General features: G+C 31.1%; 5 protein-coding genes and 2 non-coding genes across 7 annotated transcripts; 2 read left to right on the plus strand and 5 right to left on the minus strand.

The window, feature by feature from the left end:
* Nucleotides 1-2,550: 2,550 nt before the first annotated feature.
* Nucleotides 2,551-7,375, plus strand: LOC127250986 (O-fucosyltransferase 28-like). Its single transcript, XM_051274499.1, has 8 exons — nucleotides 2,551-3,492; nucleotides 4,241-4,313; nucleotides 4,400-4,470; nucleotides 4,544-4,632; nucleotides 4,723-4,855; nucleotides 5,025-5,257; nucleotides 6,289-6,765; nucleotides 6,887-7,375. The coding sequence occupies exons 1-8, from the start codon at nucleotides 2,857-2,859 to the stop codon at nucleotides 7,113-7,115; spliced, it is 1,941 nt and encodes a 646-aa protein (XP_051130456.1). The 5' UTR covers nucleotides 2,551-2,856; the 3' UTR covers nucleotides 7,116-7,375.
* A 705-nt stretch (nucleotides 7,376-8,080) lies between these two features.
* LOC127251174 (small nucleolar RNA snoR26) lies at nucleotides 8,081-8,177 on the minus strand. Its single transcript, XR_007838847.1, has one exon. It is a non-coding gene; the product is annotated as a small nucleolar RNA snoR26 (small nucleolar RNA).
* Nucleotides 8,178-8,244: 67 nt separating this feature from the next.
* Nucleotides 8,245-8,341, minus strand: LOC127251175 (small nucleolar RNA snoR27). Its single transcript, XR_007838848.1, has one exon. It is a non-coding gene; the product is annotated as a small nucleolar RNA snoR27 (small nucleolar RNA).
* A 1,519-nt stretch (nucleotides 8,342-9,860) lies between these two features.
* On the minus strand, nucleotides 9,861-12,040 carry LOC127250900 (L-type lectin-domain containing receptor kinase VIII.2-like). The gene is made up of 2 exons (XM_051274374.1): nucleotides 11,455-12,040; nucleotides 9,861-11,280 (listed from the first exon to the last, which is right to left on the minus strand). Exon 2 carries the CDS (start codon nucleotides 11,206-11,208, stop codon nucleotides 10,123-10,125), a length of 1,086 nt encoding a protein of 361 aa, XP_051130331.1. The 5' UTR covers nucleotides 11,209-11,280; nucleotides 11,455-12,040; the 3' UTR covers nucleotides 9,861-10,122.
* Nucleotides 12,041-13,787: 1,747 nt separating this feature from the next.
* On the minus strand, nucleotides 13,788-15,918 carry LOC127250901 (uncharacterized). Its single transcript, XM_051274375.1, has 4 exons — nucleotides 15,350-15,918; nucleotides 14,769-14,947; nucleotides 14,392-14,683; nucleotides 13,788-14,291 (listed from the first exon to the last, which is right to left on the minus strand). The coding sequence occupies exons 1-4, from the start codon at nucleotides 15,767-15,769 to the stop codon at nucleotides 14,211-14,213; spliced, it is 972 nt and encodes a 323-aa protein (XP_051130332.1). The 5' UTR covers nucleotides 15,770-15,918; the 3' UTR covers nucleotides 13,788-14,210.
* A 535-nt stretch (nucleotides 15,919-16,453) lies between these two features.
* On the minus strand, nucleotides 16,454-19,022 carry LOC127250899 (fructose-1,6-bisphosphatase, chloroplastic-like). Its single transcript, XM_051274373.1, has 4 exons — nucleotides 18,489-19,022; nucleotides 18,177-18,404; nucleotides 16,912-17,424; nucleotides 16,454-16,659 (listed from the first exon to the last, which is right to left on the minus strand). The coding sequence occupies exons 1-4, from the start codon at nucleotides 18,906-18,908 to the stop codon at nucleotides 16,588-16,590; spliced, it is 1,233 nt and encodes a 410-aa protein (XP_051130330.1). The 5' UTR covers nucleotides 18,909-19,022; the 3' UTR covers nucleotides 16,454-16,587.
* Nucleotides 19,023-20,558: 1,536 nt separating this feature from the next.
* On the plus strand, nucleotides 20,559-21,716 carry LOC127251057 (uncharacterized). Its single transcript, XM_051274611.1, has 3 exons — nucleotides 20,559-20,858; nucleotides 20,948-21,259; nucleotides 21,504-21,716. Exons 1-3 carry the CDS (start codon nucleotides 20,783-20,785, stop codon nucleotides 21,629-21,631), a joined length of 516 nt encoding a protein of 171 aa, XP_051130568.1. The 5' UTR covers nucleotides 20,559-20,782; the 3' UTR covers nucleotides 21,632-21,716.
* The last annotated feature ends 6,215 nt before the right edge of the window (nucleotides 21,717-27,931 follow it).

The raw sequence follows: 27,931 nt of genomic DNA on the forward strand, positions 1-27,931 counted from the left end.
TGTATGGACCCAACAAAGATGACAATATACATATTTAAATAAGACAAAATTATTTCATCTAAAATTAAAATAAATATAAATTGAACTAAGGCACGAATGAATATTATGAATTATATATATATATATATATATATTGTACATAAGCTTTGGAGTGACGTTTCAAAATATATATATTGAATATTATGAGTTTGTTGTTTTCTATTTTAAACTAATATATTATCATTCTACACTGTAGACACGTTATTTTAGGAAATGTATAATTAATAGATAATTAAGAATATATTAGTTAAAATAATTATCTTATAATATAAATAATTATAAATTAAGATGAAGATAATTAATTTGTTTAATTAAAATTTTAAAAAAAATTAAATTAAAAAGTTTAAAATGAGATTAAAGTGTGGAATCATTTTCCAAAAAAGAAAAATGATATGGAATATGGAACGGACAGAAATGGCAACGTGAACATGATACGTGGAATGAAGAGAGTATTATTTTGTATTTAGATATTAAATCTAATTTTTATTTATTTTATTTAGGAAATATTATATATTAAATAGAATAATTTATATATAAATAGTTATCGAATTTAATATAAGAAAATAAAATATATATATATACGATAAAATTTAAAATGAAAAAAAATCGTTTGTTATGTAATTTGAAATTGAGCTTTATATAATCGAATTTGAGTGTGTTTATTTTGATTAAATTTGAAAAAAATTAATTAAAATTTGATATTAAAATAACATTTTGGGGAAATTTAAAAATCTATACAAAAGAAACACAAAAAACTTCAAACTTAGGTGTATATTTACTAGCTACTTCCTCCGTCCCACTTAATTTGTTAATTTTTTATATTTTCGTTCGTCCCACATAATTTATCATATATTTGTTTTGAAAATATAATTATAAATTTTAATCATATTTTAAAATTATTAATTTATAATTTTTTTTATTTTAAGTAAATTATATAGTCATTTTAATCTTTGTTTGAATATGCTAACAATCTTAATTTATAATTATTTTTGTTAAATTATAATAATTTTTACTAATATATTTTTAATTATTTACTAATTATTCAATACCTAAAATTTTATGCCTAAGCTAAAGTGGACATTTTCGGTGGGACTGAGAGAATAATTTTTCATATTCCAAAAATATATATAAATATATATTTTTTTAAAATTATGTTTTCCAATTAAAATAAATGATTCGATGGATGCTTCGTGTTACGCACAACACACCAAATCTGTCCGGCCAATTTTTACTTTTCAGCTGAAATAAAATACTCCATTCGTCCCAGATATCGTATTTGCTACACTGTAAATACAGTATTTTAGGAGAGTGTAATTAGTATATAATTAAGAATGTTTTAGTGAAAATAATTATCATATAATATAAATAATTATAAATTAAGATTAAGATAACTAATTAATTTAATTAAAATTTAAAAAAATATAATTTAAAAATAAAAAATGAGATTAAAGTGTGTAATCATTTTTAAAAAAAAGAAAATGACATGATATGTGGGACGGACAAAAACGGCAACGTGGACATGGTATCTGAGACAGAGAGAGAGTATATTGATAATTCGACTCTCTATAATTTATTTTGTGCAAACTTCTCATATAAATTATTTTATGCTCATTTACACAATAAGATTACTTCAAATTTCTAAATGAATAATTTATATTTAAGACGAAAAAACAATATGTCAAAAATAGAAAAAATTGCCACAAATGTTTAGAGTCCTTGGAATTTGTTGTAATTTCTTATTGCTTCTAATGCACAGTTTTATTTATTGTGGCCGTAATTTTAGGGCAGTTGCTTCACTCCAATTATATTTATTTGTTTTTTGTTATAGAAAATATTTTTTTTGGGGTTAAAATTTGGACAATATATTTATAAGAAACCATATTCATTTATAATTTTATTATTTATATTTTAATAAAAAAAAATATTTACAACTATTTTTTTTTTCTTATTTGTCTCATGATGTATTTTTTTTAATCAAATTCTTAATAAATTTCTTATAGAATCATTAAAATGTGTTATAATTATTACTTTTTAAAAAAAAAAAAAAAAATCTATTTCACTCTTATAGTGTGCTCTTGCCTCTATCTAATGTTAATTTATTTTAATAGAATTAATAATACTTTTATTGTAATAGAAAAATAAAATATATAGAATAATAGAATATGTTTATTTTATGTTTTTAGGTGATAAGAATGTCTATAAATATTGTTAAAAATTAAATATATATTTTATTTTTAATTATAAATTTTATATTATTAATATAATTATTTATACTTAATTTAAAAAACACATTATCCAAAAAATTTACAAAATAAACACACTACAAACAAAAAATAGTTAAATGAGTAGCGGTGGGACGGAGGGATTATACAGTGGTATAATTAGGATAATGAATATTTCTGAGGTAAAGTCGCATTAGTGTGTGAGAATAAAAAACGTTGAAGTGGAAAACACGTTTTTTAGCTCATCGACGCTATAAAAGAAGGGAAGGAAACAGAGTGTCAGAACTGATAGCAGCGAATCGAAGGGCGAATCGCCCAATTACATGAATCCCTTTCATCTCCGTTTCTTCTCTCCCTGAATTCAATTGCTTCGATTGCCCCGTAAATCACGTCGCCTTGTTCTTCTTCTAGTGCAGGGAAAGCGGAGCAGATCGACAGCTTTTTTTGCAGAAATTGATTGAGACGTGAAGGAACGGGAATTTTTTATTTGTGTATTAAATAGGCGCAACAGAACAACGCAACGGTTCACCATTAATGTTCGTTGATATCTTCGTCGTGCTGAAGCTGTTCTGTAACTCTAGTTGGATTTGAGTCTATGTGTATGTTTCCAGCGATGTTAGGCGGTGGAAGCAGCACAATTTCGGGTAGCGCCGGCCACGGAGGAGCTACCGCGACGCACCAGCGCCGCCGCGTAGCTGAATATTCGATTAATGACCTGGAGAAGGAGAAGAGCGGCGATAATGTGCAAATTGAGTTGGATTGTTCCAGAAGCGGAGGAGATGAAGAACAATTGTTGTTTAATAATAATAGTAATAGCAATTCCTGCAACGGTTGCGTGTATCAGTGCAACAGCTTGCACCACCACTATCTCGTGATGAGATGCCTTTTGTCATGTAAACGCCTGCCAGTAAATTGGATTTTGTTCGTGGAAGAATGTTTGTTGAGTGCATCGGGAGCTTTGAGTGCTGTGATCTCGAGGAAGAACATGGTCCGTACGATTTTTGTGTTTCTTATGATGACGGCGGTTGTCTCGGTGTTTTTGCGGTTTTCTTTCTTAACGGCCGGCGGCGCGGTGGCGGAATCCGTCGAGAGTTTGGTTAAGGCGGAGAATGAGATTTCAGTTATTCCAAATTTCAGGACCGATCTCATGGCTAATGCTCACATGGCAGTTTTCGATTCAGAATCATCTTCCGGTGCTGCTTTACAGAAACGACAGATGAAGGAATTTCCGGTAGGTTAATACCTAAAACTCGAATCTCGTTTTCAGTTTCTGCTTCTTATTAATCTCCTCGATGAATATGGTAAATCTGATCATTCTTAATTTAGTTAGATTTACTCTTTTCGAAAATGTTCAAACTTACTCTTATCACGTTTTTACTGCTTCCATTTACTTTGAATAAAGTCTGGGAGTTCCATAAAAGCTGATCATTCTTAATTTAGTTAGATTTACTCTTTTCGAATGTTCAAACTTAGACTTAAATCTCGTTTTTACTGCTTCCATTTACTCTTGGAATAAATTACTCTGCCATTGAATCAAGTTCCGTAATGCCATTAATGAATCTTTTAATGATGAATCTGGCGACTCAGCATCTAACATATCATTTTCAACAAGCACTGAAGAGAATGGGAGAGTCGAATAATAAACAATTAATTTAAAGCTTTTCTTCATTGCTGTACATATGAACAGAACGGCATGGTGTTGAATATTCTATTTGTTTATTTTTGAAACTCATGAGATGGTTGATTTTCATTTGTTTATTGACCGACTTAACGTTAGTGGGCGACAAGAAGTTGAGGAATGGAGTTTTCTCTGTCCTAACTATTCTATTAGGAATTCTAAAACGAGTATTTGACCGTTGGGGCGGCTGTACACACTCAATGATTCATTGACTGAACAAATTTGCAAAACTGCAAAAGTTAGTTTACTATTTTACTTCCCCATTAATGATGAATTCTGATTCTTGGATTCTTTTCTGCAGGTCGCAGAAATATGGACGAAGCCCAACAGCAATGATTTGTACCAATGTATAGCTCGACCCAAGAATCATAAAAGTATTGCCAAAATTATTCTTGTCAGCACTTTACAAGTTACCTCAAATATTTATTTTTTCATATGATTTAATGAAATCCATTTTCAGGACCTGCAGCTCCCACAAATGGCTATATTTTGGTTCATGCCAATGGTGGATTAAATCAAATGAGGACAGGAGTAAGTTTCATTTCTTCCTAAATCCTAAATAAAGTGGTCTTCTGACTAAACCGCGTTTGGTATTTGGTCTCAGATTTGTGATATGGTTGCAGTAGCAAAGATCATGAATGCAACTTTAGTACTTCCTTATCTTGATCACAAAAGCTTCTGGACAGATCCAAGGTGTCATTATTACACAGCTTCTTCCTGAATATTCTCATTTTGTAATATATATCCCTCCAGACCTCATACTTCGATCATCTCCTTACACAGTGATTTCAAGGACATCTTCGATTCGAAGCATTTCATCGAAACATTGAAGGATGATATAGACATAGTCGAAAACCTGCCGCCACAATATGCATCAGTGAAGCCTCTAATTAGAGCACCTATCTCATGGTCTAAGGTATCTATTTGCTCATCAAAAAACTGCGTTTTAATTTTGAATTTGAATAATAGTTTGACTTAATTGAACGATATTAGAAAACATTAAATATAAAGTCTTATATAATTTCTAAATCATTTCGAACTACAAGAAGGTTATAAGTAATTTTGAATATTTTGATGGTGCACAGGCTAGTTACTACAGGAAAGAAATTCTCCCACTGCTTAAAAAGCACAAGGTAATCAAGTTCACCCACACTGACTCCCGTCTCGCCAACAACGGTCTCGCCTCCTCCATCCAGAAGCTCCGCTGCCGCGCAAACTACAAAGCCCTTCGCTACACGCCCGAGATCGAGGAACTCGGAAACAAACTCGTCGACAGACTGAGGACAGACGGCGAACCTTACATCGCCCTTCATTTGAGGTACTAAACATTACCGATACAGCTATTAAACGAACTGAGCAAGCTTAAGTACCTGGTGTTTGAGCTCAACTCAAACATATTATTGGTACAAGCTCGACTTGACTCGTTTAGAATTTGAGCTAATATTGCCGCTCAAGTTCGGCTCAGAATTTATATATTAGTACTAATATATAAAATTATACAAACATATAATCGCTAACGAAGTCAATCAAAGTTACCCACCAATTAGGGATGGTACTTCGGGCTGGCTCAGTTTTTTGTGCCGGCCCGGACCAACCTGGTTTGGAAGTGCACCGGACCGGTACGGCCAATTTCAAATCGGGTCGGAACTCTTCGGCCCAAGCACGACTCCAACTTTTTTATTATTTTTTTCGACTCAATTTTTATTATTTTTTTCTTTTTTTTTTTAAAAAAAAATAAATTAATTAATTTAATAAAAATTTTACCATCAAATCATAACCTAATTTTAATCATGTATTAAATACTGAATATTAATTTTAAGCAATCGGGCGAGGCTATATACGACCCGAAAATTTTTGTATTTACTTTTTAAGGCCTATTGTGGTAGGATGCGTATTTTTGCCGCTCCTAGTATCAATCAAGCCGAGCTTAGCTCGTTTACAGAAAATATAAATTTCAAATTCAAACTTGAATTATTTATCTTTATAAACTAATTGAATTGAGCTCTTAACTAGCTGGATTGAGCTTAGCTCACAAGCTACCCAATCCGAGGCTGAGGAGGAGCTTTGCTCGATGTGATACAAAAGGGTGTGTTTGTTTGAGAAATTAATTGAGATTTGAATGAAAAAATTTTTGAATTGTAACAGTGGTACGGTGTTATATAAATAGGTGTTAACGTGATATTTTGAATATAAAATTAATTTTTTGTATCATATAAAAAATAAAAATAAAAAATATATGTTTGATTTGATGTTTTTAAATTTTTTTTTTTTTTTTTTTTTTTATGAATAATAAGATTTTTATAAAATCCAACAACCAAACACATTCTAACCCGAATTCCCGTCAAACAGGTATGAAAAGGACATGCTGGCGTTCACCGGCTGCAGCCACAACCTGAGTCGATCCGAGGCCAAGGAGCTCCGGTCGATGCGATACACCGTCAAGCATTGGAAAGAGAAGGAGATCAACAGCAAGCAGCGGAGGCTCCAAGGCGGCTGCCCGATGTCACCGAGGGAAGCTGCCCTGTTCATCAAGGCAATGGGATATCCGTCTTCAACGAGAATCTACATCGTGGCTGGCGAAATTTACGGCAACAACACCATGGATGCCCTCCGGGCAGAGTATCCCAACATATACTCCCACTCGAGCCTCGCCACGCCGGAAGAGTTACAGCCGTTTGTTGATTACCAGAACCGCCTCGCGGCCTTGGACTACATCACCGCCGTGGAGAGTGATGCGTTTATTTATACTTACGATGGGAACATGGCGAAGGCCGTACAGGGGCACCGGAAGTTCCAAGGCTTCCAAAGAACAATCAACCCCGACAGGTACTACGTTCTTATGCATCATTTCTTGTTCTTCACTAAATTTTCCACATTACACACACTTAACACTCTTTTTCTCTGAATTTAAATTTGGAATTGGACAATAATATTTTGTAAATTTCAGGTTAACATTTGTTAGACTGATGGATTCATTGGACGAGGGGCGCATTTCTTGGGAGGAATTCAGTGCCGAAGTGAAGAGATTACATTTGGACAGAATTGGTGGGCCTGAAATAAGACAAAATGGGCAATTACCAAGATTGGAGGAGAATTTTTATGCAAATCCTTATCCAGGATGCATCTGCAACAATAATCTACATCAAAAATCTCTTACAAAGGTTTCTTCACAATGATTGATCATATGATGATGGTAAGAATATTGTCAAAATCATTATACTGCAATGATAAATGATTGAAGGATGGATCTGGCGTTGGAGTCCCGGGAGCTCCTCTCGGGTGGAGGGTCAGAAGCAGAGTTCCGGCTATTGTATTGCAGAGGCGTGTATAGAGAAAAGGTAATTAATTGTTAGCTTTAGAGGCACACATTACACACATTTTTATATTGAGAAAGAAAGAAAGAAAGAAATAAAATATATTCCATTGATTTTTTTCATATTGTGCTCTAGCTTGGCCTGATTTGTAAATAAGTTCTTCAATAAAATAATTTACCCTTAACTCAATTTTTTAAACAAGAAATTTTAAAAATGCAGTATTACGAGTGTTTGGATATGTTTTATCCCTGTTTGTTTAACAAAATAAATAATAATACTAATTATTATATCAAAATATATTACAAATCAAGACAAAAAATAATTCTATTAGTGTCTTATAATACTAATATAATTATATTTGTACAAAAATTATGCAAATATAATATATGAAAATGGATACAACTCCAGTGATCAAAACACGCAAGACCCCATGCAGATCGCAATTCAAACAAACAATAAAAAATATATTTGGATAACAAAACCATAGTCTTTTTTTCAAAAAATATACAACATTAAAAGTTCTTTCCATTTAAAATTAATTTCTATACTATAAAATATAAAATCAACAAATTTTTTATTTTTACTAATACAAAAAATTACCAAAACTTAGCAGCTCTTATCTAAACAAACCTTTGAAATTTCTGAATTCTCAAGACGATGGATTGAAATGATGATTTTAAGAAAAATATTGATTAAAGTTTACATGAACCAATTAATTAGGGAATAAATCAATATTTCTATTGAAAATAATTTTACCTGTTTGAAGGAAAAGAACAAAAGAAAAAATAGAAGGAAAAAAAAAAAAAAAATGAAAGAGAGGAGATCGAGAGCATCTCAGAAAATAATAAATTCCCCGTAGGCTTTCTTCACTGGCAATCAAAGTGCAAGGATAACGATTTAGTTTTGGCTCATCGTCGATGCTCATCTCCAATCTAAACATATTGCAAAACAATCAATTTCAACGATTGAAAAAAAATAATAAAAAAAAAATGAAGGATCTCAGAAAGTTATAAAAGCTATCCTCAGCTCCGAACTGGAGATTTCAGATAGATAACGCAGTTTCTTCATTAGAGCATCACCGATCCAATTTCTCAACCAAAAATAAAACATGAAAACATAAAATGGAAACGAAAATCACAATCGAAGCATAATTCGGAGACGAAAGTTGATTCGGAAGAACAGCAGTTTCTTCTTTAGAGCATCAACGATCCAATTTCTCAACCAAAAAACCTATGAAAACATAAAAAGGAAACGAAAATCACAATCGAAGCGTAATTTGGAGACGACAGTTGAATCTGAAGAACAGCAGCATAGCCGAATGCGTAAAAACTAGTGAACGATAGTATTTAAAGGGTTGATTGAGAAACCCTAGATTAATGTGCTGGTGAAACGGCGTCGTTTATATAAAATCTAAATGGGCCGGGTTTTAAATATGGGCTTTAAGATATTGGGACTTGAGAAATAACTGGGCCGGCATGCCGACTAAGGGTGTGTTTGTTTGGAGTTTTGGATTTTGAGTTGGGATTTGAATAGTAAAAATTTTGAATTTGAATAGTTGTATAGTGTGATATAAATAGGTGTTGATGTGATGTTTTGAATGTAAAATTAATTTTTAGTATAATATAAAAAATGAAAAATAAGTGTTTGATTTGATGTTTTTGGGGGGAAAAAATTGGATGAATAGTAGAATTTTGTTAAAATTCTACAAACGAACACACCCTAAGTAAAATTGCTTAACCTTATAAAGAGTAATTAAGTGGAAATATTTTTATTTATTTTTTTAAATAATCGCATATTCGAAATTGAAATTTATGATTAAAATATAAACTTGAGAAAATAGATTGTGTAATTCCAAATTAAAAATAAATGGGCATTGTTCTCTAGAAATATTATCTAACAAAGAAAAACCATTTGATAAAATAATGATACATATACTATTACTATAAAAATCTACAATTCAAATAAATACCATTCTCTACAACATCCTCACAAAATTTCATACATAAAAAAAACAAATATTTAAAACTCTAAACATTAAACAAAACAAACCTAAAATTCAAAGAAAAATAACTATAAGTTTAATGAAAGAATAAAAAAGAAAAAAGAAAAATAAGCATAATTAAAACGAAAAGATGAAGTATTAAAAAGTAAGTATAAATGAAAAAAATAAAATAATAGTATAAAATTTTTAGAACTATCTCAATTTAAACAATAATAATAAAGGGTTTTTCATTTGGCTATTTTTTTTTCTTCTCACAAAAAAAATTTCCACTAAAAAAATCAATGCAAATATTTATTTTTATATTATACTGACTACTATTATTGTTTTTTATTTATATTAAATTAAATTTAAAATTTTAATATTTAAATCAAAACTCAAATTTCTTATTGTAATTTAAGGGTTTAATTTACATACTACTAATTTCAAGATAGTACCTAAGAGTTTCTGACTTTGTAAAGAACACTTCCTCCTCCCAAATATTTTAGAGCAAAAATATATATTTATTTTAGTAATGTAATAAAATAAAATAGTATAGATAATGATTAAATATTACAGATATTTTTTGAACAGGCAAAAATAAATATTATAAAATATTTGACACGAAGAGAGTAAAGAGTAAATAGTAATAATACTAATAATAATAAAATGCCCACATTTTTCCCAGATGAAGAAGCTGTATTCCAATGATCAAAACACATAGTACATACCAAAAAAAACTACTACAAATTTTGAATGATTGATCATTAAATTACAGCACCATCCAACATCAAAAGATCACACTCACACTCACACATTCTTGGCCCCTAACAAAAACACAAAACAAGAAATTCTGATTTACACAAACCCCACAAAACAATACCAAACACATCACTTCTCTCCATTTCCATCTCCATCTTTGATGGCTCTTTCTTCACCAAACTTCTTGTACTCAAACTCATTCCCTTTCCCGGCCAATTCCTCCGGCGCAACCGGCCGTTTACTCCCGACAACAATCCAAACAAACACAATAAAGAACGCCACAATCACGCCACATCCGGCGCCAAACACGAGTGCAAGAACAACTCTTGAAGTGCAATCACTTCTCTTAGGGATTGACCTTATCCCTTCTTCACCTTTGATCTCCACAACATTGTCAGGATCCAACGGCTCAGAATGCATCCATCTTGGCGGCGGCATTCTCGATTTAAAGCTCCATGAATGAATACTAATCTTCTGCGAAGAATTCCCATTCGAAGAAACAAATCCCACAAAGACACCATTTTTCTCATCTCCCCACATTTGTGACAAATCTAAAGGGTAATAAAACAGTAATGGATCAACAGGCTTAGTTTCACCAAATTTACTAACCCTAACTTCAATTCTCTTACCACTCGCTTCATAATCGATCCAACATTGCAACTTTTCACCATTGTTGAGCACCAAATTGACAGATGAAAGATTTCCAACTTTAACAGAGACAGGGGTTTCGATATCAAGCCCAACATGGTTGTTGTTGACATCATTATATGTCTTATCCATGTAAGTGTCGAGTTCAACAGCAAGAAACTTAATCTTTCTATCCCTCAACAATCCCATCGACCCACCATCGAAAATATTTAAAGGGAACTCAACAGGGAGCACAACAAAGGCCAAACCATCCCCATTTTCTCCAGAAATTGAAAAGGCAAAATAAGTCGAGAAAGATACCATGGTTCTTGGATTTGCCCCAACAAGATTGATGGGCTTTCTGAAAATAAGCCTCCCAGCACTGAAATTCGTCGACCCAGAAATTTGAATCGAACTACTATGATTATTAACCTCGGCATCACCATAAAGAGCAAGGTGTGGCTCAACTTTACCAAAATTCTTGAAGGAAAAGTCTATGTCTGATTCTGAAGCCATTGCTTTCAAACAGAGATTCATCATCACAAGGAAAGCCAATGAGTACCTGGAAGTAGTCGAAAACACGCCCATATTTGGTGTGGAGTGAGTTCTTGAACAAGAGCTTGCTTTTTTTGTCTTTTATTCTGGATTGACAAGGCTGACCTGGAAATCAAAACCGCCCATGTAAGAGAAACTGCAAGAACAACTTGTTTACAAATATTTCTAGGGTTTGAGAGTGTAGAAGCTACGGCAGGAGAGAGCTTGGGGAAATGGTGAGGAATGGGGTGGGGTGGGGTGGGGGGTGGTGGCTTGGGGGTTGTGAGAATTAAATTCGACCTGTTTGTTTCTGGTGGACTGTCCGGATTTACTTTCTCCTAGTGGTTGCTGACTGGGGGAATATAATGAGAGATTCTTTACGATCATGTCCTCCTCTTTTCTGAATTTGCAGTTATGGTCCTTCTTTTCTCTGCATTTTGCTTGCCAGTGCTTGTTTCCTTCTAACCTGTTGCTTTCACCATTTCCAGGTTAATAACAGAAAGAAACATAAATACTAAATTTAAAATTCAATGGAGGAAATATTGCAAAGAAATTATAAAGCCAACATTGTTTGCATTAGGAAATATCATGGCCAAAGTAAATCAACTATTCTTAACCATGCAAATAATACAGTTAGATATATATATATATGTATGTATATATGAACATGCTGATAGTGATGGCATGGGAGATTAAATAGTCCTGACCTGACCAAGCTTTACCTTTATCTTTAATTCCAACAAAAAATAATTAAAGAGTCTCTCTTGTGTGTGTGTGAGAGAGAGAGGAGAGAGAGAGAAGAAAAAGGAAGATTCCATGGTGGGCAGGGCATTGGGCAATGTGGACTGTTGTTGGTGTTCTCCACCGGACAATAAACAGCCATGTGGTGTGCAGGTCAGAGCTCATTCATTACTCTAATCAACCAACACTTTGTTTGTTTTCCCTGTAATAAAAATCTCTTACTTTCAAACTTAGAATAGAGATAATATATACATATAAAGATATGTATATAACTGGCGTGCCCTTTTTGTCTTCTTGGTTCATACAACGGTCTCATCTCGTTCTTTCTCATGCAAACACATGTATTGCTATTTGCTACCCCTCTGTTTCTCTCTCTCTCTCTCTCTCTCTCTCTCTCTCTAGAAGTGTATATAAACAGACCCACATAGAAAAAGAGATGACAGCTTGACAAGTGGACCTGTTTCATGGAAGAAGACGACTCACTGATTTGATAATCAATCTTTGCTGTCTGTCTGTCTAGCTTCATCGTCATCTCCATCTTCATCTGCAGAGAGAGAGAGAGATAGAGAGAGAGAGCCCTATGCCTAAAACAAGCAGCAGGGTCAGTACATATTTGAGTTTGTGGCACCATTGTTGAGGTGACACATTCAATTCCATTAACTCAATCCATGAACTCCAAAACAAATGATGAAATGAACTTTTCCTATCTTCTGATACATTGTTGTTACAAAGAATTTCAGAATTGTACACTCCTTTCACTCCATAAAAAAAATACTATATGATCTTCCATCTAATTCGTTTCGAAACAAAATATTCATTTCTCATTTCAGTAATTATCATATCTATCTAATATTAAAAATATTCTTACAACTTACATTATATGACACAGATATTATCAACTTTATTTAACCAATATCGCTTAACTAATACACAGTATTTATGCATAGCATTGATTCAATGCTTGTTATTCTCATGAGAGTTCCTATAGTTTGGCAGTGAATGAAATAAAATAGTGATGAGTGGTCCTAGTTGGAGCCTTGGAGGGGTGGTGGATTGAGTTACCTGCTTTTTGATCCATACACTAGCAGCATCTACTGCAATCTTCATTCATTTATCATACCTATGAATTGAAGATATGGAATCTTGGTCCCCTACTTGCACAAGTACATTAAATTTTCTTGGTGGGGATGACAATAATAATGATATAAATATCACTACCTCAATTCCTATGAGAGACTAAATTCATACCAAGATTATGTATATATAACCAGCCCTCTTCTGGGAATTCATCAATTTATTTATGGAGAATGAATAAATTTATGAGAACTATTCCCTAAGCCCTACAGTGTATTAATCCATTCAAATTAATGTCCAATATACTTCAACAGTTATCTTTTTAATAGATATCAAAACTAAGAGCAGATCCATATTAGAGCAAAGACAGACACTACAAAAGTTAAAACTACAACTAAACCTTCAATTGCCAAAACAGATATATCCGGCACAGGAACAGTGTATATAACCCTTAGCTTCTAAATGCAATTTCCCATAATTACACTATGATCTTATTCATAAAAAAAAAAAATAGCAAAATTGTTTATAATCCACTTGTGGTTTGAAAAGTCGACACTATGCTCCCCATGATTTAAAATTGCACAAGGCTTCTTCGTGTTTTAGAAAATATATCATAAAATTCCCTAAGAACTGTATAAGACTTTTCTTGTATTTCTTAAAATACTACATAGAAACCTTTAAAAAGGAAATTTTGTACAATGTTTCGAAAATACAGAAGAGTCTCATTCAGTTTTAAAATCATAGGGAAGAATGGTGCTGCGTTTTCATACGGCAAGTATGTCATAAGTAATTTTACCTAAATGAATAGAGGAAAACAGTGATCTAGAGCAAAGATCTGATATTATTTCTGTTGTATATAAATTTAAGGTTCAATACAGATCGATCTGCTATTTCACTACATGTATAAAATACAACACATGATGCAGTCATTGTGCCTTCATCCTAATGGTTCGTTAGAACAACAAGAACAGAACCACACTGATGGGATCAAGACATGTTTTTCCATGGAAATTAATGGTTGGCAGCTAGAAAGGATCACCGGAACACTAATTTACATGTAGCCTGTAATCGATTCTGAGCAACAGAAGTTATGTAGGATCTGTTCTAAAATCTTTCCACAAAAGACTATATGCCAGTTTCTAGCCGAATGAAAAATCAGTAGAATCTCACCATCAAATGAGACAACTCTCTATGTGCCGTAAAGCTATATATCAACAAAGAACATCCTTTTTACTTGCATGTCAATTTGCCTCAGCGATAATTTCCTTTGCATCGATATCAGCTAAGGTTTCCTTCCCAAACAGCGTAAATTCTACAGTTGCCTGCAAGAAAAACAATAAAGAGAAACAGAACTTAAACAATTTATAGTATTTTATCAACCAGTTAACAATGAAGCTTGAACTTCCGAAGCAAAAGAAGTACCAGCCCGGTTTTCTTATCAAGCTTTTTAAGTGTGCCTGAAATTCCGGCAAATGCCCCGGATGCAACTTGAATGGTTGAACCAGGCTTCAAGGAATGCTTTGCAGATTTTCTACTTCCTTTTTTCGAAACCACAGGTGACTCTAATTTCGCTTTCATTGAGTCCAAAGCTTCTTCCTGCTGCAATGCTTCTTTGAAAGCTTGATCGGCTTTCTCCTGCTCCTCCTTTGCTTGCTTAAATATTGCTTCAATGTCTACTTCGTCCACTGGCCTAGGTTTATTGATCTGCCGCTTTCTGCACAGGCAATCAATTCGTATGGCAAATTGCAATAACAAGTTAAGAAAAGCAAATTCATCAACTAAATTAAAAGAAATCTTACGTATTCCCGACCTTGGATCCAACAAATCCTCCGACACCGTCGCATTCTCGTATGAAATCATGCAACTCCTTGTTCATCACACACCGCAGAAACACACATCCAGGGAACAATGGCTTTGGCTTCACAGAGATGGTGCCGTTCTTCAATTTTCTTCTGATTTGAATCGACGGGATATAAACCTGCAAAAATCCCCAAATCAGTAAATTAAGGATGTTACATATGAATCGACAGACTTAAATCAAAGCAACTGATAGAGATAACAAAATCATAGCCTAAACCAACCAAATCTAAATAGTTAAACTAAAATAAGTCTTCAAACTCAACTGAAATCGTAGAATTCAACTTGTGTTTACCAAGAAAGTTCAGAGATGATATAAACGCAATAGAACTCTGAACTGAAACCAAGCTATACGCAAAATCAAACGTCGTAAAATCGAAAGCAAACATAAATTCATCGACTTAATCCACTGCTCACAAAATCGGGAGACTTCCGGTACATTCCAATTGAATGTATCTAGACAAATGTAGCTCTGATTACATATAAGGTTTATAAATATAAAAAAAGCAAGCAGCAAAATCACCTTAAAATCCATGGCGGGGAAGGTTCGGGCCATGGCGCGGGCCATCCGTTCGGCGGTCTCCTGGCCCGAAACTCTGGAAACCCTAACCACCCACCATTGGGGGCCGGGCAAAGCGAGATAGTCCAGATTGAGCTCTTCCGTCCACTTCGAGTACCGTTTCTTCGGCTTTTTAATTAGCCTCATCTCCACGTCTTCCCTCCAATTATAGCCGGCCTTGCTCTCCCTCCTCTCGTTCCGCATCTGCCGTCGCTCTCGGCCCGACATCGGCGCCGGCGCCTCTTCCACTGAATTTTGCGCCGTCGCAGTGATTCGGGGGAGTTTGGATTTGGGAAAATGGAGATTGGGAGTGGTGGAGAAAGGGAACGATAAGGGCGTGGGGTAACTGCAATTTCTCCATGAAAGAAACCCCTGCTTCATCATCTTCTTCTTCCTCGAGACTTTTTTTTTTTTTGGTTTTTCTTTTATTTTGCTGTGGATGATTTTATGAAGGGTCACAGTTATTTGCAAATAGACACAACCCTGAGAACGTATCTGAACCGAAAATAATTAGAATGAAATGGAATCTACGAAATAAAAATAAATACTTTAAAAAATTAATTAAAAATATTAACAAATAGGTCGAATTCAACTAATTGAAGTACTATTTAATTAACAAATAATGAACACAATCAAATATATAATATTTATATTCAAATTCAATTTGATATTCATTAATGCGCGCTTAATGTCCAAATTTTTGCCCCCGAAGAATGTCTTAGACTAGTATATATATACTTTTTCCGTCCTTTGAAAAAAAAAAACAAAAACCTTTGAAATATTGATATTTTTCTGTCTTTTTAAAAGAAAATGATCCTTTGAGATTTTGATATTTTTTTGTTCGATTTTTTTTTTATATAAAGTAATTATATATTTGTAATTTAAATAAAAATTAATAATATTTTTGTATTAATATTTAATTAATTTTAAGAAAAAAAAAATATTTTGAATAAAATTGACAAAATAATAAATTGAATTAGGACTGAGATATTTTTTAATTTAATTTTGTTATTATTTACTTTAATTGGGTAGGTATGACTGATTTATTTTGACTTTTTAAGTGAATAATTGACAATGTGCAAAAATATTGATAGAACACTTATCTAACAAGCAAATGGAACTTCGATGTTGATCTTGGAACCCTTTTTTCCTCTTTTTTTCATTTTTTTTTTTTTTAGTCGTTAAATGGATATTTGCTCTTTTTAAGCCAAATACTTCTCCAGTTTCTCAATCTCACTTGGGCTCCCAATGAACAAAGGAGTCCGTTGATGAATCTGCAAAAATCCATTATACTTGGTTATAATCTTACATAGAACCTGTAATAAGAACACAACATGGCTAGGTTTTGTTTAGACAGAAGTGTTTGGAATTTTGAAATTTTAAAAATAAAAAATATATACTCTATATATAAAATTAATATTTGATGTGATGTTATTTGAAAAATAAATAGTATTAAATGAGTGAAAGTGATAAAAGTGTGTAATGTAAACAAAGCTTCATTTCTTGCATCATTTAATTCGAGTTACCTGATCAGGAACAACGTCGAGGATTCTCCGGCAGCCGTCGATGGCTTTGCCGCCGGCTTGCTCGACCAAATAGCTCATCGGCGCGCATTCGTAGAGCAGCCGTAGATTCCCGCTCATGCTATTCTTATTGTTCGGATTGCCATAGACGCCGCCTACCAAAAGCATTCGATGGATCTCCCCAACGAGGCAGCCGATGTATCGCCCGGAATAGGGCTTCCCGTCGGAACCCGGGGCCGGCTTTCTTAGATCATCCAAGTAATTTTGTAGCTTAGGATCAAACAAATCGTAGTTACCTTCGTTGAAAGAGTAGATCCTGCCGGCGTCGGGTATCCTTATGTTGTCGTGCGTGAGAACGAATTCTCCGACAGTGGGGTCGAGGGTGAAGGCGTAGACTCCTCGGCCGATGGAGAGCGTGAACACGACAGAGCTTGAGTATAGGCAGTAACCGGCGGCCAACAAGTTGCTCCCCGGCTGGCACACGCCGATTATGCACTTCTGCTCGGCTTGGTCGAGCTGAAGAGACGAGGGAAAGATCGAATGTGTTAAGATGACGATCGATAAAATTCAGCATAGAACTAACAACACATTTTTGGACTGAACTGATTTACCCATTCAGAATAGAAATACATTTATACTCTCTTCGTCTATTAAAATTAATTAGTCTGGCACGAAATTTTTGAAAAATTAATATTTTATTAAAAAAGTGATAAAAAAAAGTAGTTGAAAAAAGAACGACTTTGTTCTTTTACTCAAATTTTTTCAAAAAAATTAATATACTACATACTTGTTATTTTTATATTAACTACACAATTCCATATACCTCATATAAAAAATATTTTTTCAAATCAAAACACATGTAATAAAGGTAATGTTATTCATAGACTAAAAAGTAAGAATGAGAAGAAAAATAGAGTAAATTATTATATCTTTTTTATGATCGAATTAAAAATAAATAAAAATTTATAATCTAGTATACTTTTGAGCCGTTATATTCTGATTTTAATATTTAATTGATTTTACTTATGTTTTTACACACTTTCATGTTGTCATTGTCTTTATTATGGTGTTTATTATGGTGCTGTCATTTCAATCTCCATTAACAAGGACTCTCGCCCAGCGAAGTGGAGATTGAAGTGGATGACAAAAAAAAAAAAAAATGACAGCATGATCTTGGATAAATACAAATAAATTAACAATATATTGAAAAACATATACCAAACAAACTAATCTTAACGAATCGATTATTCCATGGAATGGAACTTAACTGTGGTATTCTCTTCATCCATGTCGAGAAGGCATTGCTTGTCAGGGCCATAAATCCCGAAAATCGATCCGGTGGTTAAGCTCGTGTCGATGTTTGCGGAGCCATCGATGGGGTCGAAGACGACTACGTAATTCCCTGAATACGTCTCCTCGACTGCAACAGGCACGTCTTCTTCCTCGGACGCTATTATCCCGGTCCGGCCTGTCGATCTAAGGCAGCTGCAGAAAAGCTGAAAAAATGGATGCAAGTTCATATAAAAAAAATGTGAAGAACTAAAAAAAGCTTAGTTAGTTAACTTAAAAATGAAAGTGACCTCATTCGAGATCACGTCGAGTTTCTTTTGATCTTCGCCCTGGACGTTGATGGTTCCGTGGGTGCCGGTGAGGCTGACGATGTTGGATCGTTGAAGTAGAGCGGCGATTTGCTTGCAGGCTAGTGAGATGCTGGCGAGAACTATTGTGAGCTCAGCGTCAATGTGGCCGGCGACTTCTTGCTTTAGAAGCCATGTGGTTAAGTTCTCGATTTCGTATCTGCTCTTCTTCTTCTTCTTCTTCGTCGTGTTGTTAATGTCTGTTGGTGTTGTTGTTGCTCGACAGGTTAGTCCGCGGCCGATGAAGCTGTGGAAGGCTTTAGGTTGTTGGATGCCACCGCCGCCGCCGCTGTGTGGCCGGAAAAGAGACAGGCGGGGAGGAGGGAGTGAGCAGCGCGGCGGCGAAGGAGCGGCTGCAGCCATTTCTGGGAATCTTATCTTTGTATGAGCTACAATTGTGTGAACATGTTGTGAAATGAGAAAACTCCAATTTGCAAACTGAGATTAGGAATGAAAAGTAGAAAGTGAACAAATAGAATGATAAAAATCAATTTTAGAATATAGAATTCGTAATGTAGAATCTTTTGGTCCCCTACTTGTAGAGTATATTGAGTTTTCTTGGCGGGGATGACAATAATAATGAAATCTACAAGCGTTAAAAGAATCTTATTTCCCTCCATTCCATTCCATGCCATTTGAGTAGGTTACTCTACACATAGGAATTTATAGGCAAAATATAATTAGTAAGTAATGAAAAAAATATTAGTAAAAATAATTATATATTAAGATTAATTATACGTAAATAGTTTAATTAAAATTAAAAAAATTATAAAATTTAAAATTTAAAATGTGATTAAAGTGTATAATTATATTTTTGAGAAAAAAAAGATAAATCATATGAAAGGAACGAAAATAGAAAATAAAAAATATGGACAAAATTATATGAGACTAAAAGTATGTGTCAAAACAAAATGACATAATTAATCCCAAGAGATGAGTAAAAATTAAATCAAAAAATATAAAATTTAAAATGTAATTAAAATATATAATTATATTTTTTTTAAAAAAAAAGACAAATCAAATTAAAGGAATAAAATAAAAAAATATGAACAAATTATATGAGACTAAAATATCTATGTCAAAATAAAATGGCATAATTAAGCCCAAGAGATGAGTAAAAATTAGATCAAATAATATACATAAATAAACTCATTATTTCTTATAGACTCGTCACCCAAGCCCAAGTAGTTAATTAAGGATTGGGTTAAATGACTGGTAGGTTTAATAACAGCCCAACACGACTGAATTTTTTTTAAAAATCAAATACAACCTATTTTCTATTTTATCTCACATAATTTGTTTTCACTAATTTTTTTTAAAAAATAATATATTTATATATTTTAATTATATTTTAAAAATTCATAATTTATAATTTTTTTATATTAATTAAACTATTTAATCATATTAATCTTAATTTATAATTACTTTTATTATATCGTAATTATTTTTAATATACACTTTTTAATTACTTATAAATTATACAATACCTAAAATTACGCATCTAATCTTAATGTATAATTATACAATACTAAAACTTCACTACCTAAAAAGTAATACTCCCTCCGTCCCACATACCATGTTCATGTTGCCGTTTCTGTCCGTCTCACGTACTATATCACTTTCCTTTTTTGGAAAATGATTACATACTTTAATCTCATTTTAAACTTTGTAATTTTATTTTTTAAAAAATTTTAATTAAACAAATTAGTTATCTTAATTTTAATTTATAATTATTTATATTATCGGATAATTATTTTCACTAATACATTCTTAATTATCTACTGATAACACTCTTCTTAAAATATCTTGTCTACGGAGTACACTGTATGTGGGACGGAAGAAATAATGTTTTATTAGAATAATTAATAGAAATATAGTAGACCTTTTTATATATATATTTTTTCATTATAAGATCAAAAGAAATTAAAAAATCCTAAAATAAAATTTTCTATTTGGACAACTTCACGCACGATTTACAGAAATAGTAAAAATCTGTTAAATAAGATTTAATTTATAAGTATTGTAGAAGGTGTACTGATTCGTAACCACAAATTGAATAAGGAGGTTAGACATATAATCCTACAAATTCTCCTATCCATCTCTTGATGCTCTCACAAATGTGTATATAAGCAATCTTGTGTTCGCCATTTCTATCACAGCTCAAATCATCTCATCTGCTTATCAATAAACAAAATAAGCTTTTCTCATAAACGGCGGGAAATAAACATACCAATAACATGGCAGCTTCTGCTCCCCTCTGCTTCGCGATCGTCTTCTTCGCTTGCTCTCTGTTCCTCCATGGAACCATCGCCGGTAAGATCTGCACTGTCAAGAAGAATATCGTTAGTGTTTTGTTGAATTATATATATATGGCTGATTGTTTTGTGTATTTGTGCGTGCAGTGGATGTGACCTGCGAGACTCTGCCTCTGACACAGTGTTCGTTTGCGGTTAGTACGTCGGGGAAGAGGTGTGTGTTGGAGGGCGGCGGACCTGTTCCGATCTGCAAGACATCTGAGATTGTGGGGGACAAATTCCCCGGATACATCGAGACTGACCAGTGCATCAACGCCTGCGGTCTAGACCGCCAAGCCGTCGGAATTTCTACCGTTGCGTTGGCCTCGCCTGACTTCACTGCTCGCCTCTGCTCCCCTGCCTGCTACAACAGCTGCCCTAACATCGTCGACCTCTACTCCAATCTCGCCGCCGGCGAAGGTAATCCAACTTCAGTTTTTCCCCAATCCAATTCCGATCTCCGATTTGGAAATTGATCGTCAATTTCTTCACAATCGATCATCAATTTTTTAACAATCTAACTCGAACTGGAGATCGATGAACAATCGAACGTCGATTCTCCGATAATCCAATTCGGATCTAAAAATAAAAATAAAATTGCCTCTGCTTAACCTAGGATTTGGAGAGATTGGATGAGTAACCAACAATTGTTTGCACTGTGCAGGAAAATCGTTGGCGACATTGTGCGTAGGAGCAGCCATGCCTCCATCAGCGAGCACAGCTGATCCCAATGCTCGCCGCTCCGCTCTGGGCGTCGGTTCCGCTCCCACGGCGGCTCCCCTCTTTCCCTAAGCGCTGAATCCGAAGATGCTTTTATACGCGCGCATTTCGTGATTACGTCGTAGTCAGTTTTAGAGTTTAAATAATAATAATAATAATAATCTCAATAAAGTACAGCATTTGTACTCCTTGAATACGAATTTTTTCTATTGTATTCTTTTAGCATAAATGTTTACATATATTTGCATTTTTCTTCGTACCATTGAGTAAAGCAGGATTAATTGCCATTTACATACACCAATACTAATACTAATAATAATAATAAGGGAAAAAATTATTTTTAGTCCAAATATAATCAAAATTTATCAATTTTGGTCTCAATGTAATCAAAACTCATCGTTTTTTTATTTATCTCAATATAACCAAGACTTATCTTTTTGGTCTCAATATAAATTTTTATCAATTTTAGTCCTAATATAACCAAAATTCATCATTTTTTATCCCAATATAATCAAACCTTATTTTTTTTGTCTCACCGTTAACAAACCGACGGAAAATGTTGACGTGAAAAAAAATCAAACCTTATATTTATATTCGAAGAAATTGCACAATCTTGCAAGTCCACGTCAGCATTTTCCGTCGGTTTGTTGACGGTTTGTTGACGGTGGGACAAAAAAAGATAATGTTTGATTATATTGTGCCAAAAAATGATGAGTTTTGGTTATATTGGGACTAAAATTGATAAAAATTTTATATTTGGACCAAGAATGATGAGTTTTGGTTATATTGGGACAAAAGATGATGAGTTTTGGTTACATTGAGACCAAAATTGATAAGTTTTTTTATATTTTGACCAAAATTGATAAATAGTTTGCATGATATTAGGTTCGACCGAGATTTATCCAGTGCACACTATCGGATAATGACTGTTGCGGGTTCCCACGTCATAAAAAAAAATAAAATAATAATAATAATAATAATTGTTGAATAGGTTCATTTATTATTGAACAATGTTTATGAAAATAACTTCAATGGACTATAAATAAAACCGTCAAAATAAATTGAATACATTATAATTGATCAGTCTCATCCCATTTTATAATGGATTAAATTGTAATTTTTTAAGGGTGTGTTTGGTTGGGAGAGTGGATTTTAAGTTCACTCTTCATTTCATTTTTTTTCCCCAAAAAATATTAAATCAAACTCTTAATTTTTATTTTTTATATTATACTAAAAATTAATTTTACATTCAGAACATCACATCAACACCTATTTATATTATATCATACAACTATTCAAATTCAAAATTTTTCTTAGTCAAATCCCTACTCAAAATTCAAACTCCCAGACAAAAATACCTAAGCATGTTAAAATAACATACTTAAATGGTCAACCCATCCAGGTCGCCTAACTATATATAATAAAGTAATAATTATTATTTATAATATAATATATATGTATATTATGGGTATATTCTTTCAAAAATAAATTTTTACACTATTTTTAATATATATTTAATATTTTTATAAAAGTCAAAATTTAATATAAGATATTAAGTGTTATATTATCAACATAATTTTTTATATTTCATATTTTTTTTAAAAAAATTCAAATCAAAATCCTAACCAAACAAATCCTATATATTCAATATTATAATTTAAATATTATATCTTATAATAACTAAATAAAATATTTACATTCCACGAATCCACAATCACCTTTTCCTCTTAATCATTTCCATTTCATGTTTTCTTCATTAGTTTGTTTTGTAGATTGTCTTCTACAATATTTTTGAAAACTTGTAAATTTAATTTTTATTTATTTTAAAATTATTTAATATTATCATTCTTTTTTAATAATAACAAATGATATTTAGATACTGAATTGTATATTAATTATAATTTATTGGATTGGTTTTCATTTGATTGAAAGAGTTAAATGATAGTTCTTTATTTTATTTTATTTTTTTGTGAATTTTCCAAAGATTGTTATTTTTTTTATTCAAATTATTTTATGTTTTTATGAAGAACTTGATTAGTTTTAAATTGTACATCTTTTGAATATTTTTTTTTTATTATTTAATTATGTGACTTTTTTTAATATTTATGTAGGTAAATATTATTTCAAAAATTATACATCTTTAACTTTGAATTTATGTTACTTTTTTATTTTTTTGAAAGGAGAAAATATTATGAAATTTAATAATTTAATGTTATTTTAAATGAAATGATAAGTTTTAATGCTATTTTAAATTATAAAACAATAAATTTTAGATAACATTATGAAGTTTGGAATTATTTTATTTTGAAAAACAAAAGGATGAAAAGAAGATACTATTTGTGAATTCAAAAGTTGCAAAAAAATATATAAAAGTGAGAAAAGAAAATATAAAATTTTTAAATTAAATCGTCATATGAAAAAATGTAAATAGTTGAAACATCATAATATAAGTCAAATGATGGTTGGAAAGCTCAAAAAAATAAAAAATAAATAAAAATAAATAAATCTAACAACAAGTTTATAATTACTGTAATTGTCAAGTATAGTATGTTCATTTCTCTTTTGATGAATATAATGGTATCAAATTTATATTTTTTCTTTTATATGTATACATTTCTCACTTTTCTTTATTATATGTAGAAACAGTATTATTTATGATATCAATATTTTGTATTTAAATTTGTGAGATATGATAAATGTTTAAAAAGTTTGGATGAAAATATTTTGGGAGTGTGCAATGAAAATTAAAGATATTAATACTAATATTGATTTGAGGAATAATGTATGTACTTGATTGAACTCAATTTACTTGATGTTAAATAATGTTATTGCTTACAAAATAATATATATTTCAAAACAAATGGAGTAACATAATTTATTAACATAAATTTTTATTTTTCATTATTTCAATACATTCATATCTTCGTATTAATTATAATGCAACATTATTTTATAACGTCATCAATTAATTTTTCAACAATTTTAAATGAATTTCTTAATATCTCAATTTTTAAGTTTTGTTGAATTACAATATTTGTTTAATAGAATTTTTCCATGTATAAATTTAGATTATTAATTTTAAATAACATATATATATATAAGATATAATTATAAGGTATATTTAGAAGACACAAGTGACATAAAAGATGAAAAAAGATCTCAAAAAAAGAAAAATAAATAAATTAAGAAAAATAAAAATTATAAAAGTAAATAAATTTAATCCCATAGAAACTTCTGTTGAACATTATAAAAATAGATGTAAGTGTCTGCAAATGACAATGTAAGTTTTCTGTAAAAGAATTTTTGTTTTGATTAGGATTTTCTACTGCCCCATTCATTTTAAGAAAATCTATATATTTTTCCCGGTTAGTGTCCAATTGTCTATGATTTGGAATTGCTCGGTTATCAGGGTTTTCTGTTCTTATTTGGCATTCTCTCCCTAACTTGATTTTATTTTTTGTCATCCAGTTCTAGTTGATTTGGTTGTATGTTTTTAGCTTATTTTATTATATATCTGAGTTGACAAAAGTTGGCTTTGGGGACGAATCAAATGTTGCAAAATAAATTAAATTATGTAAAAGTAATGATTAAATTTTGTAAGTATTGATTAGATTAGATTCTAATTCATATATTAAAGAAGTGTTGAACCGAGAGACTTATACGATAATAGGAAGTAAAATTTACTGTGTCAAAAAAGTCTATTGAGGGATGTAGACCAAATATCATCAAGATTGAGGTATTTCAAACAAATATCAAAACAGATGTTTATGAAAAAAAAAAAAAAAGTTCAATTCATTATGGAAAGAGATGTTCAACTGAGGACATCTTTTTCAGTCAGTTCACTCATTTTTTTGAATGTATACAAATCCATCCTTCAAAAGTCATGAATGAAGTGTGTGCAATTAATGTATCAATGTCAATAGTAGCTAGGTGCTACAATGATAGAGTTTAATGACGATCTGAGATATCGTTCTCAATCTCACCAAAGCATCACATGTATTTTTAATGGAGCAACATGCGCAAAATCGAATCAATCGAATTAGGGGTCCATCCAACTTCCATGAAGCGCAAAATTTTGAAGCACGGGTCGATTGTGTTAAGACAACGGTTGAAGTACGCAGGAGAGCAAATGGGAGAAATCCAAAGAAGCTAATGCAAAGTTCAGCATTCTGACAATTTTATGGTTGATGCCACACACATTCACACATTGGTCGGTCTCAATGTTGTCAAACAATTTATATTTGTCATAAATTTATTTAATAAAAATAAAATAAATAATACAAATATTGAGATAATGCATAAATAGTTAATATTGTAAGTGAATTTGTATAATGAAAAAGTCTAAAATATCATTGGATCCCGTGGATGTAAAAAGTGAAATGTATGATGATATTTTAATAAATAATTAAATATATATACAAAAAATTGATAAATAGATAGAAATAAAAAAACAAGAACAGAAAACATATTATATGTACAATAATAAACCATAAATGAAAGAATATAAGTGGTAGGATGAATGAAATAATACTTTATTAATATTTGTGATTATATTTAAGTTTTGTCATATTAATTTTATGAATTTTTTTTTTTCATTATTAAATCTTTTAAATTTAAATTCCTTATTTTATTCTTTTATTATTTATAATAAACTTATTATAGATGATTTTTCAACTATACTAATTTACATATTATTTTTAGTTAACTTTTTTAGGAAAATATATCTGATTTATAATTTGAAAATAATGAGTTGGTTTTTTTTATATTTTAAATTTAAATTTAAATTATTCAATTTATACAATTTTAAGTAAAAATAATATTATTTTTTTTCATAAAATATCAATCAAAATACTATTTAAACAAAAAAAAAAAAAAAATCAACATTCAATTTTAAACCAATTTCAAACTATATATTTTTACATCATTTATAATATTTTTATGTAAAGATTACAAATTTTTTTCGAGTAATTTCTAGTTTATAATACTTTCTCCACCAAAATACCTTTTAACTTTTACTTAAATTACAAATATATTATTCCATTTGTCCTACATAATTTGGACTTATTAATGTAGATACGAGAATTTAGGTAAAATATAATTACTAAACAATTAATAATTATATTACTAAAAATAATTATTATATAATAAAAATAATTATAGATTAAGATAACTAAATAGTTTAATTAAAATTAAAAAAATTATAAATTTGAAATGTAATTAAAATGTATAATCATATTTTTTTAAAAATGACAAATTATGTGGGACGGGTTAAAATAGAAAATATAGACAAATTATGTGGAACGGAAGGAGTATTACAAATATAATTACTTTATGCATAAAGTTAGATGACAAAAATATCAAAATTTCTTATACATTTCCACTAATCAATGAAATACTATTATTTTTTTAATGTATTCAAAAAAATCAATTACAATTGGGACGGAGGTAATACATAACATTTGTTTTTAACTTTTTTTACTATGAAATTCTTAAAATTATTGATAAATAATACACCATCTATCCCATTGAAATATTGTCATTTACCATTTTTATTTGTTTCAAAATAAAATTATCATTTCCTAATTTGGTAATTGTACTACATACCATAATAAATATCATTATAACTTACACTATATTATACAAATGTCGTTACTTTTATATTAGATAATTTTAATAGGTGTATTTTCATCTTTTTCACTGCAACCCATTATAATAATAATATTAAAAAATTTACTTGCAAAAAGTAAACGACAACTTTGCATCGGGACGGAGAGAGTATTATTCATTCCATTTTATTTTATATGATATTTTTTTTATGACGTGGGAACTCGCAGCCGTTACCCAAAAATGCGCACTAGTAAACCCAGAGGCGGAACCACCATAGGGCAAGGGGGCTAGCCCCCTGCCCGGCCCGGCCCCCTTTATTTTATTTATATATATATATATATATTTTTATAAGTATGTATTTGTATATTAAAAATATTTAAATTACATAAAGAATAATACTAAAAAAAATTAAGTATGTTTATGCCTAGTATTTTAATTTCATATAATTTTTTAGAAATATTATAAAATAATACAATATATATAACAAAATTTAAATACACTTTTAGTTGTGACAATAAGATAATTTTAATAATTTTTTAAATATTCTTTTCTTTAAAAAAAAAGAACAGTTCTATATATTATTTTTAAACAATATAAAAATAAATATATACAATATGTATTTTTTATTGCTTTACAATAATAAAATATATATTTTTAATTAGTGTTATTTTAAAAAAATTAAGAACTAGCTCCCCTTGCATTGGCTTCTAGTTTCACCTGTGGGTAAACCCCGGCCGAACCTAATATTCTACAAACGAGGCACGA

This window comes from Andrographis paniculata, unplaced genomic scaffold, assembly GCF_009805555.1.
Source record: "Andrographis paniculata isolate CXL003 unplaced genomic scaffold, ASM980555v1 Contig38END, whole genome shotgun sequence".
In the NCBI taxonomy this organism is placed as follows: Eukaryota; Viridiplantae; Streptophyta; class Magnoliopsida; order Lamiales; family Acanthaceae; genus Andrographis; species Andrographis paniculata.

What these genes read in the sequence shown, in the direction of transcription:
- LOC127250986 (XM_051274499.1), top strand. Translation starts at nt 2,857, where the DNA reads ATGTGTATGTTTCCAGCGATGTTAGGCGGTGGAAGCAGCACAATTTCG. An exon ending in GACAGATGAAGGAATTTCCG is followed by an intron (nt 3,493 to 4,240) that starts GTAGGTTAATAC and finishes TCTTTTCTGCAG; the next exon opens with GTCGCAGAAATATGGACGAA. An exon ending in CACCTATCTCATGGTCTAAG is followed by an intron (nt 4,856 to 5,024) that starts GTATCTATTTGC and finishes GATGGTGCACAG; the next exon opens with GCTAGTTACTACAGGAAAGA.
- LOC127250900 (XM_051274374.1), bottom strand. Translation starts at nt 11,208, where the DNA reads ATGGGCGTGTTTTCGACTACTTCCAGGTACTCATTGGCTTTCCTTGTG.
- LOC127250901 (XM_051274375.1), bottom strand. Translation starts at nt 15,769, where the DNA reads ATGATGAAGCAGGGGTTTCTTTCATGGAGAAATTGCAGTTACCCCACG. An exon ending in TCCCCGCCATGGATTTTAAG is followed by an intron (nt 14,948 to 15,349) that starts GTGATTTTGCTG and finishes GGATTTTTGCAG; the next exon opens with GTTTATATCCCGTCGATTCA. An exon ending in TTGATAAGAAAACCGGGCTG is followed by an intron (nt 14,292 to 14,391) that starts GTACTTCTTTTG and finishes TTTTTCTTGCAG; the next exon opens with GCAACTGTAGAATTTACGCT.
- LOC127250899 (XM_051274373.1), bottom strand. Translation starts at nt 18,908, where the DNA reads ATGGCTGCAGCCGCTCCTTCGCCGCCGCGCTGCTCACTCCCTCCTCCC. An exon ending in TCGACGTGATCTCGAATGAG is followed by an intron (nt 18,405 to 18,488) that starts GTCACTTTCATT and finishes CCATTTTTTCAG; the next exon opens with CTTTTCTGCAGCTGCCTTAG. An exon ending in TGGATGAAGAGAATACCACA is followed by an intron (nt 17,425 to 18,176) that starts GTTAAGTTCCAT and finishes TCGTCTCTTCAG; the next exon opens with CTCGACCAAGCCGAGCAGAA.
- LOC127251057 (XM_051274611.1), top strand. Translation starts at nt 20,783, where the DNA reads ATGGCAGCTTCTGCTCCCCTCTGCTTCGCGATCGTCTTCTTCGCTTGC. An exon ending in CCTCCATGGAACCATCGCCG is followed by an intron (nt 20,859 to 20,947) that starts GTAAGATCTGCA and finishes TTGTGCGTGCAG; the next exon opens with TGGATGTGACCTGCGAGACT. An exon ending in CAATCTCGCCGCCGGCGAAG is followed by an intron (nt 21,260 to 21,503) that starts GTAATCCAACTT and finishes TGCACTGTGCAG; the next exon opens with GAAAATCGTTGGCGACATTG.